The sequence below is a fragment of the Panicum virgatum genome, chromosome 1K (genome assembly GCF_016808335.1).
Source record: "Panicum virgatum strain AP13 chromosome 1K, P.virgatum_v5, whole genome shotgun sequence".
Lineage (NCBI taxonomy): Eukaryota > Viridiplantae > Streptophyta > Magnoliopsida > Poales > Poaceae > Panicum > Panicum virgatum.
The window spans coordinates 16,106,389-16,116,992 of record NC_053136.1 but is presented as its reverse complement, the minus strand read 5'-3'; the positions used below and the strand labels follow the sequence as shown (position 1 = coordinate 16,116,992).

The 10,604-nt window shown below is 51.6% G+C and overlaps 1 protein-coding gene and 1 long non-coding RNA gene across 3 annotated transcripts; both read left to right on the top strand.

The window, feature by feature from the left end:
- Positions 1-613: 613 nt before the first annotated feature.
- On the top strand, positions 614-2,716 carry LOC120697319. Its single transcript, XR_005684433.1, has 3 exons — positions 614-1,627; positions 1,819-1,891; positions 2,268-2,716. It is a non-coding gene; the product is annotated as an uncharacterized LOC120697319 (long non-coding RNA).
- Positions 2,717-8,164: 5,448 nt separating this feature from the next.
- On the top strand, positions 8,165-10,000 carry LOC120651601. Of its 2 annotated transcripts, XR_005666255.1 has the most exons (4): positions 8,179-9,116; positions 9,193-9,294; positions 9,390-9,570; positions 9,683-10,000. XR_005666255.1 is itself a non-coding variant. In XM_039929154.1 (3 exons), exons 1-2 carry the CDS (start codon positions 8,333-8,335, stop codon positions 9,400-9,402), a joined length of 975 nt encoding a protein of 324 aa, XP_039785088.1. In that variant the 5' UTR covers positions 8,165-8,332; the 3' UTR covers positions 9,403-9,570; positions 9,683-10,000. The 2 variants fall into 2 exon arrangements, 1 of the variants encoding a protein (XP_039785088.1); XM_039929154.1 differs by having other exon boundaries at positions 8,165-9,294.
- The last annotated feature ends 604 nt before the right edge of the window (positions 10,001-10,604 follow it).

The window sequence follows — 10,604 nt, the reverse complement described above, 5'->3', positions numbered from 1 at the left end:
CAGCTGCAAGGGAGGAGGAAGGGGGCAGCGCGCGGTCTTCCAGGAGCTCTGTTCCGCCGCGAGGCCCCAGCTCCGCTGCGCTTGGGATCGAACGACCTTGAATTTAGCTGCACGGTGCCTTGCTCGGCTCGCTCGCGGCCGCCCCTGCTCCTTCTCCACCTCCTCCCACTCGCACGCGCGCCGCCGCCACCGCCCGGATGCTGCAGGCCGCGCCACCGCCCACCGCGGAACGACGGAGCCCCGCATGGCGTGGAGCCCGGCTTGCCCCTTACCGTGTGCGCCGCTCCGCCCGTCCCGCCCACGACCGCCGCGCAGCAAGGGAAGGGGGCGAAGGGCGCAGGCAAGCTCTGCCCGGCGGCACGCTCGCATACGCCACGCTCGCGCTCACTGTGCCAGGTGCCAGGTTGACGCACGCCTCGCGTGGACCAGCGAGGGCGCCCTCTAGCTGCCACCGTGGCACGTCCACGTCGGATGCGGGCGATGGCGTGGCAAGTTTTGGGCCTTAAATGACTTACTGAACCTAAAAATATATTTTCAAAGTTCATGGGTCTGCATTTTGCTCTTACTTAAAAGAACGAACCCTTCCATGAGTCTCCGATCCTCCCCCGACACCACGACCTTGAGGCGACGAGGCCGACGGTTCCTCCGCCCCCGCGCGGCCGCGCACTCCAGCCCAGCGACCTCCTCCGCCCCCGCGCGGCCGCGCACTCCAGCCGCCCCCTGATCCCTGACCCTCGCGCCGGCACTCTCGCCTCCCCCGCTCTCTCTCGCCCGCGCGGGAGCTGCTGCCGCCGCTCCGCATCCGTCTCACGCGAGCCGTCGCCGCGACTCCGCGCCGCCATCGGCTCCCTCTCTCGCTTGCCCCCGTCGCCGCGCCACTCCTCCTCCGCCGTTGCGCCAAGAACTGCTCCGCCCGAACCTGCCACTCCTCCGATCCGCCACCTTGCGCGCCCATGCCTCCCCTGCCGCAGCGCCACTCCCCCGCTGCGACGAACTGCTCCGCCCCGATCTCGCTCGCCCGAACTGCTTCGCCCTGATCTGCCCCTGCCCCGATCTGCTCCGTGAAGGAAGGCGACGTCTTCGTGGTGCTGGCCGGGAGACCGGGGTGGTCACCTACCTGGCCAACACCGACGGCCGGAGGAAGCACTGACCTTCGTGCTCCAGTGGCGCGGTGGCGACGTCGACCCGACCGCGCGCTGGCCCCCCACACGCCTTCCCCAGCATGGCCGAGCCCGCCCGCCCGCCCCTCCCTCCCATCGTCCGACTGCAGCGACCGCCCCCCGCGGCGCCACGCCGTCTCTGCGGCGTCACCCCAAGCGCTGCCGCGGTGCCACCATCGTGCCGGCCACCTCCATCCAGACACCTGGCCGTCACTCCCTTGGTGATCGGTCGTCGGTGTAGTTGGGCACAGGGGTTCCAGGCATGCTGCTCCATTCAAGAGGGCTCACGCCCATTATCTATTCAACATATGGCTTCAATCGTGCTCTTGAGCTCCTGGTTAGATGCAGTCGACAGTTCCTTGCTACGAAATGCACCTGCCAAGTACGCTGCTCACCAGATGTTTGATGGAATGCCACACTTCCATTGTTCGAGGGAAGATCAGTCCTGGGAAGATCAATTTGGCAAGGTACATACACAGTCCAGCACCATTGTTTTGTTTCTTTACCTCAGGAAGCATTTTGATGGATATTTCAGTACACTATTTAACTAAATCGCATATTGTTCAGCTTTCAAAATTAACCATTGCTGGTATATGTCTAGGACAATGTAGCTGTCACTTGCCTCAAAAGGTACTGATTTGTCATTTGTTTTCTCCAGAGGTGCTGGGGATAGAGAACTGAGAGCAAATCAAATTTTCTGAATAAACAAAAGCAGAATTGCACTGCATATGGTATGCTCCTCTGTACTTGTTTATGTGTTCCAGAACTGTTGAGTTCTTTATTTGAGTGGGCAAGAACAGATGTACCTATATTCATGGGCGGGGTTAATAATTTTCTATATGCAGACTGCCTTAGTTTAAGTCAGCAGTCAGCAACATGTTTAGTTGCACAGGAGATGCGCCTGGCATGTTAATCTCCTTCCTTGAATATTGGGGTCTCTATCCTTTTGATTGTAACCGTATATGACAAAAACTAATGCTAAAGCTACCACATATTTAATTTTTACTGCATCTGGACGTTCCGAGTATTTTCTAATAGTATGTGAGTCGAGAACTTGCTACGGCACTATCTCAAACTGTCTCAACTAGATTTTTTTTTTATTTGCAGGTCATTCAATAGCAACCATTTGGCTTGACAGATAGCAGATATTTTGCAGCACTCATTGGACTTGCATATTTGTAAGAGCACTTTGACATGTCTAAACAATGTTATCCTGGACTACCATTAACTGATAATTTCAGAACTTGCTATGATAGTATCTAAAACTGTTTCAACTAGATTCTTTTATCTCCATAGCCAATCATGAGTGATTGGTTGTATGAGTTTTCACCATTTATTTAATACTTACTGCCTTACAAGTTTTGTTTTTTAGCTGGCTAGAAGGTTTTTTAATATCAGCTTGCCATGTTTGAGATGAGAGATAGTGAGGTAGAACTTATATACCTCCATGCTCCGATGGCTAATTGGAGAGGTAGTTTTCAAAGTTTTCTTATTTGTTTTCCACATTTTATCCTGTGAACCGAAATTCATTTTCTTTATTTTTCCAAGTTCTCTAACAAATTGCTGCTGTGTTTTTTTTTGTTACCGTGCATAATGTTAAGAACTCAGAACATAACTTTAATCTCATCTGATGGCCTGCTCTTAAGATTTAGTAGTGATATGGTTCTATGCTACCACTTAAGAAAGAATATGGTTGCTTGATTTATTTGTATTATTCAATCTGATTTATTTTTCTTAAGCTCTTATCTCCCGTAGCAACGCACGGGCATTCAACTAGTAAACAATTCAAAATGGAACTCGAGCCATAGATACGCATCCTTAAGAATTAAATAAAACTTGAGCCATAGATGAGCATCCTTAAGAACTAAATGAAACTTATGCCATAGATGCGCAACCTTAAGAACTAACATATAAAAAAGAAGTTTGTGAAAAGATCGAGTATAGTTCGAGAATTGAAAATCGTAGTAAAAGAAAAATGCTCAGGAGCACAAGATTGAACACGAATTTGATCTTTCGATTACTCCAAGAGGTCCGGTTACCTGCCATTCTTTAGCACACACAAAGCTAAGATGGCAACAAAATCTCTCTCCCTCTCAAACTATAACCCAAACTCTCGCAAACCAAATGAGAGGACCTCCACCAAGGGGATGCAAAGAAGTATGCTCGGAGGTGGGCCGCCCCCACAACCACTCCGCATGTATATGGGCACATGGCGAATGATCAAAATACCCTTACATGAAGCACACAACTCAAATACCCTTTACGGATAAAATCATCCAACTTTTTATCGGACTAGACGGACATGCCGTCTTCACGATTTCGCTTCGTCTCGACACAAACTTCGCGATGACGCCACGTGCCCTCCACAACCGCAATCCGGCCGCACAGGACGCGCCCCTAGTTTTGAGACCAAAACCGGTAAACCTGCCTACGCCTAGTTTTGAGGCCCAAACCGGAAAAACTGCCACCTCCGATGTCGACACATGTCTGAACTCCCGCCAAGTGCCACGACGCCTTCAAGATCTTTCGCGCTCCCGTCACACAGACAGCCTGCTCAAACTCGCCATCGCCTTCCTCCTTGACTTGGCCGACATCGTCTTTATTATGTCCATATGCTCTTGCTCTTCTGTGCACCACGTGGACTGCCATGACTCCCCCTGGACTCCTCGAGACCCTCAGTCCAAGCCTATTCGTGTTTACCCTTCATCGTCCTTGGTCCATTGGCATGAACCTTTCGCTTGACCTTCACCACATGCCGTCGACCGTCACGTCACATCCTACGTCTACATATCACGAGCTAAGACAAATCCACTCAACGTTGTCAATCACTCATTATCTAAGTGTGACCAATCTAACTCTTGTTGCAGTCATTTGTTTGAATCATCACCATCAGCAATGGTGTTTGAGATGTTGACATTATGATGAAGGGCACGTTGAGGCTTCATATAGACGATATGGTTGTGTCACTACTTAGTACCGATACATGCTGACTTATCTATGATATTTATTCTTCAATTATTTGTTAGTAGTGATTTATATTTTATTTCATATGCTTTTATTTTCAACTAGAGTTGTTTGATGTTACATATGTTGGTGAATGTCAGATCTTTGGCTTGCTGCTTCCAGTCCACATGTTGGGCATCCCTATCTGGTATTGTAAAGATGACACCTTTTATGATATGTAGTTGCAATTTTTCACGGCACCACACAACTGCTGAAGCAATACCTACTTATATGGTTAACTGGATATGAAAGCGGCAAAAGAAGGTGCACCAGTAGTGGCTATGCCTGAAGATGTTGAAGTGCCAGTAGGGTGAGGTGGGTGCCCTATTCTTTAAGCCCTGCTTATGCCATTGTCATATCTCTCTATCTTGCTATTTTGCTGGATCGCCGGTACCACCGTATCCTAGACCCATATTACTCCTTTCGTTCCAATTATAGGTACTTATTTTGTCGGTAATTCTATAAAACTAGATAGGGACATACAAATTACATATAACAACATTTGGTCGGTAAAAAAAAACTGTTAAGAAACACTGAATGTGGTATGACATATGGTACAAGAAATATACTGAACCTTTCCCTAAAAATAAGAAATAATGCATGGATTCGCAAGCTTCAGGGGAAATAAAATAACAGATGCCACACAACTTGAGGAGTTCACCTCCCTATGGATACGCATCCAAGATGTCCAACTGCAACCACAGATGCAAAGACTCCAACAGATGGCGATGGAGGCTGGACACAAACCCGCGAGTACTACTCCATAAAGTCGGCTTGGAAAACAACTTATTCTGGAAAGCAATAAGTCTGAGAAGGTAACAACTTGATTTGGAAAAGCAAAGGCTGAGAAGGTAACAAGTGCAGCTTTTTTTTGCTTGGACTCTAGTCCAAGACGAAATTCCAACAGCTGACAACCTTGCTAATCAAGAATGGCCGCACCAAACGTCTTGCGCGCTGTGTTATGGGCCACACAAGAAACCTGGTTGCTATTATATATAAAAAAAAAACTGGATGCACCTTTGCCTGCAAAGGCCCTTTCCCTTTCTCCAACACAGTCTGGATGCTTGTCCTTGGCTGGGAACATTTCACCATCTATCCCATTCCCCACAAATCCACACAACTACTCAAGGTAGCTTTCAGTCCGGAGGACCACCACCGGGCTTTCTACGCTGTTTGCATCTGGATCATGCGGAATCTTTAAAAGGAACAATAGCTAGGATGAGTTTTCAGAACGATTCTCAGCCACCACTCCATGCTGCCCCCAGCGTGCCAAGGAAGATCTGCTAGAAGCCTAGAACTGAGAAAGAGAGCTTAGAGAGCAGATCTCCTATAAGTTTTAGGGTGCCATGAATTCCTTTGTGTTTGTCTTGTCTTTCTTCACAAAAGATTCAGCTATTGGGGTTAAGTTTTTTTTTTTGAGCAGGCTATTGGGGTTAAGTTAACCCCTTTGTTTTCTCTGTACATAAACCTTCTCTCCTCCTATAAATGAAAGGCAGAGCTCCTGCCAGTTTGCCAAACAAAAAAAGAGGATCTAATTCTCGCAAGATCCTGGAGCAGGAACTAGGGTTCGTGCCCAAAGAGTTTCTAGCATGCCAATGCTAGTGACGATGCAGCCGATCAGAGCCAAGGCCGCCGCTATGCCATCAAGCTCAGGCACAGCCACCGGTGACGCCAGGACCGGCAAGGTGAGCGGCGAGGCCGGTGGAGGCGGCGCTGTCGCCGACCTCCCTTTCCACCTCACCGAGAAGATCATCTACAGCATCAGCCCGCTCGCGTCGGCGCGCCTCGCCACCGTCTGCAAGTCCTGGGCGGCCGCCGTCACCGAGCGGCTCGCGAGGCCTGTCCCCCACCTGTTCGTGTACCTGCCGCCGGACAACAAGTCCGACCGCCGCGGGGTCGTCGTCTCCGTCCCGATCGACTCCGGCGGTCCGCCGGCGGAAGTGATCCCGAACCGCGTGCGCTTGGCGGACACGAACGGCCTCCGGTGCGTCGGCGCCACGCCGAGTGGCTGCCTGGCCTTCGCCAACTGGTGCTGGTGGGACACGGGCGTGCTCCTCGTCAACCCGATCACCGGCGCGCGGCAGAGACTCGACGGCGAAAGGCTATGCCGGGACCCGGTTATTGCCTCCGGCGGTGCTGCTGACTCCTTCATCTCCATTGGCACCGATAAGCTCGTGCTCTGGTGGCGGGCCGCTGGCGGCGGCGAGGAGTGGTCGAAGTGGACCGTGGCGGCGCCGGTGGCCGCGCGTCGGACCGACGGCATCATGTCAGTGGTCAACTGTAACGGCCGCTTCTACATATTGGACAGGGACGGGCAGGTGTCCTTGATCGACGCCACTGCGCCGCCGCCGCTTCTCATAGAGAACCTCCCGGTGGTGGGCCTGTGTGAGCAGTTCCCCACTCTCGCGACGGCGACGGCGACGGGCCACTTGCTCGAGTCCGACGGGGAGGTCCTCTTCGTCCGGCGAGTGCTCGCCTCCGTGGAACACACCGGGGTCCCGTTCTGCCATCACGAAATCACTGATGAGAACCTCTCCATCGTTGGCTTCGAGGTGTACCGGCTGGACGTGGAGGGCCGGCGCTGGACGGAGGTGAAGAAGCTGGCTGGCGACCGGGCGCTCTTCGTGAGCCCCGTGTCGTCGTTCTCGGTGCGCTCGTCGGAGACGGAGGGCTGCAGGAGCAACTGCATCTACTTCGTCGACAAGAAGCGGTACTGTTCCTCGTGCCTCCGGGACGACGGCAACACCTGGGGCATGTACTCCATGGAAGACCGGGAGGTCTTGTTTAGGCACACTGTCACAGGACCGGGGCCATGCTCTTCGGCGACGTGGTTCTTACCTAGGGTAGTATGAGACTCTGGGTTATTTTGATCCCTTTTCCGTAAGCCTAAGGTTTAGGATGTGCCTAAACCATGAAAATAATGATTTCTTTAATATAAGGTATGGTTATGCCGATTATCGCACCGGCCAGTTGAATTTATAGTTCAGAAAACACATAGGCCTTTGCAGGAAAGAAACAAAAATTTTATAGGTGAACTATCGGGGTGTTTAGATCTAAGTGAGCATCAACAAAAGTCTAGTCAAATCTCACTCTATATTCACACTTAGCTAAGATTCCCTCTCTACATTGGGCTACACTCCAACAGACTGGTCAAATCACACTCTTCATATCCAACTCTCCTCTTTGCTCTCATCTCCCCAACTCACTGACCCATGGACCCTACCACATCATCCTCTCCCCTCCTCCTCCTGCTCCCCGTTCTATGGCGGCAGCAGCACCTAGCCGCCACCGAGGGGTGCTGCCGAGGGCCGCTGCAACAGTCGAGCAGCAGCTTGCACCATCTCCAGATCCAGCGGCAACGCGGCCACCAAGATCCACTACTGGAAACACGAAATTCGCCGTGTGCCAAAGTTTTCGCCGTGAGCGAAAACACGGACACATAGCGAAACATGTGTCTACTGTGTGTCGCCCCAACAACACACATCGCATAATAGCCACACGGCGAAAGATGGATTTGCCGTGAGCCGCCCCGAGGGCACACGGCAAAATCCATCTTTGCCGTGCGCAACAAGCAGTCTCACGTCGATGTTGGCGCCACGTGCGCCATCCGGCCACGGACGTTAACGGCCGCACGACGCCGTCATCTCTTTGCCGTGTCGCCTTGACCAGGCACACGGTGAACACGTGTTCGCCGTGAGCCTTAGATCTGGCACACGGCGAACTGCGGATAGGGTTTAGGGCTAAACCCCACGCCATGCCACCCCACCACCGACACGCGCCACCCACACCCACACGCCCACCACCGCCCCCGTCCCCGGCGTTCGCCTCGCCCGCCGTACCACTACCCCATGCCGCCACCCCCACGCCACGCCATGCCGCCACCTGCCGTGCTCCACCCCAAGCCACCCCGCCACCCCGCGCGCGCCTCCACCCCGCGCGCGCCGCCACCCGCCGTGCTCCACCCAAGCCGCCCCGCATCCCCGCACGCCGCCACCGCAAGCCGGCATCCCGCGCGCGCTGTCACCCCACGCCGCCACCTCACTACGCCGCGCTGCCGCACCCACGCCGCGGCCACCCACCTCGCCGCATGTTGTCCCCGCCACCGGATCCGCCCCGCCAGGGACTCCGCCGGCCCCGGCGCTCTACCTCGCCGCTTGCCCTCCGCTGCCATGCGACCCCTCCTGGCTACCAACACTGTGCCGCCACGCCGCGCCGCCACCCCACCCCTAGGTGAGCAACCGATGGCGCATTTCCACCATGAGCACATAACAATAATTAACGAACGAGAAGTCAGGTACTATAGTGATCACTTTGCCGGCCTGTTAGTACTTGCCAACATAGCTCCATCTCCTGCAATTCCTGCAGATGCCCCCATTGACATTGATATTGGTGAACTACATGATGCCCTACTAAACAGCACTGGGGTTAACCTTCCGATACACAATATCGCACGTTTTCTTCATAGTTATGTGCTTGTAGCCCATACAAAAGAAGAAGGCACGACCATCTTGGATGTACCACTCATCCATGTTGGGGACTATGACCTTGCGATCACCCCATGGACGTCCACTTATGGTTCCCACAGAATGGACGTGGATGACATTTTACCACCCCTGCCCCTGACACCAACTAGACACCCACGTTCACCAGAAAATCTCCAAGCACTCGGTCTTGTCATATCTGGAACGCCACCGCATCTTTTTGCCATGTACTGGATGTTATTACCTAGAATCTTCACGAACATATGTCAATTTCACGACGTCTATGAGGACAGAAGTGATTACTCACTCAGGGCGAACACATTCGCTCCACCGGGTGCTATACCAAGGGTTGCATATGTGGCCATCCGCAAACAAGTGGCAGGTCGTAACGTATTGTATATGTGGGCACTTTGGATTCAAGTAATTCCATATCCACCGAGTCACCCAGTTGCATTCCAATACAACGAGGACGGTAAACACAATTACAACAGAATCTTGCTCTGTTTATGTTACACTATTCCATCTAACAATTGTCACTCTTACTACAGTGCCGAGTGTCTGATACACAGTATACCCACGACCCCGAGCACGCCGGGCTACGGGGCCTTCTGGACATGGAGGTGGACAAGGAGGACGTCGTCTGCAATTATGTAAGGTTCAACTTGTCGATACATCACCCCTAACTACATACTTGAGCACTAAAACAATCCATAAATTGTAATACCTCATGGGGATTCTCATGCAGGTCTCTTGAATGAATCATCCGACGATTCGGAACAAGGTTCGCCTCGAGTCGAACGGGAAATGATATCCACCACTCCATCGGAGTCAACATTGGATGAAACCCTAGGTGTTTCCACATCCGACGACGACGAAGAAGTTTCCAGCGACTACAAAGGTTCCACCCCAATAGATTCCACAGAAGGGTACATTTAGCTGAACTCCAATCCTTATATATTCAATTATCCAACTAAAACAAAAGAAGTTGTCCAGCCGTCTGTTTGCTAACAAAACTCCTTTACATGCATGATGAATAAGGATTCCACGACTACGTGCCCATCCTCAGTCTTGCCCAACGGAGCCTCGACGTACAACGCCCTGCGTACCTATCCATTCAGCCCATCGGAGCATCCCCGTCGCCGCCGTTAGTTGCTCATTGCACTATGTGTGTTTCTATCATTTCCCTTGTGTTCTGTATGGACTTGTGGTAATTTGAACTAGTAGCTAGTTGTATGGATTGCACATGTGTGCTTCTATCATTTCCCTTGCGTGATGTATGGACTTGTGGTAATATGGACTACTAGCTAGTTGTATGGAATGCATGTGATGTTTATTGGAATGTATGGACTTGTATCATTTCTCTTGTGTTTTGTATGGACTTGCATTCTAAATCATGAAATGGTAGTAATGTTTAATGCGTTTGTTGGCAGTTAAGCCATATCATGTCATATACACTTGCTACTCTCAAATGGATGAAATCTTCAAGTTTATCACAAAAACTTGATCTAGATCTTCATCGCATGGCTCAAAACGATTTCTCTTCTTCTCTTGGGTAGCCTTAGGCTTTCAGAGTGTCAAAGGCAGTCTATGTTGATGCTCACTAACGATCATTTCCAGGCGTCAACTTGATCAGAAAATCATGAGAGTTTGCATTTCTTACACGCATCTTTATCCAATAAAGTCCCTAAACCACATTTCGTCTTCTAGAAAATGCAAGTTATGTTTTTGAGCTAAAATGCAGGTTGCAAGCACACTTTGGCCCGACATAAAATCACAAAAAATATCAGAGCGATGATTCAAGCTCAATTGGACCAAGTGTAGCCCAAGAACCACACAAAATCCACTCAAGTCAGGCCAGGACCAATGTGGACCAGACAAGGCAGCCCAGGACAACCCACCAGAGGAGATTAGGGACGGTTGGCGCCACTGGCAGGCCAGCCGACTAGCCTGGTCGGCCGAC

Excerpts from the sequence above, each read along its gene's own strand:
- LOC120651601 (XM_039929154.1), top strand. The coding sequence starts at position 8,333 with ATGCGACCCCTCCTGGCTACCAACACTGTGCCGCCACGCCGCGCCGCC.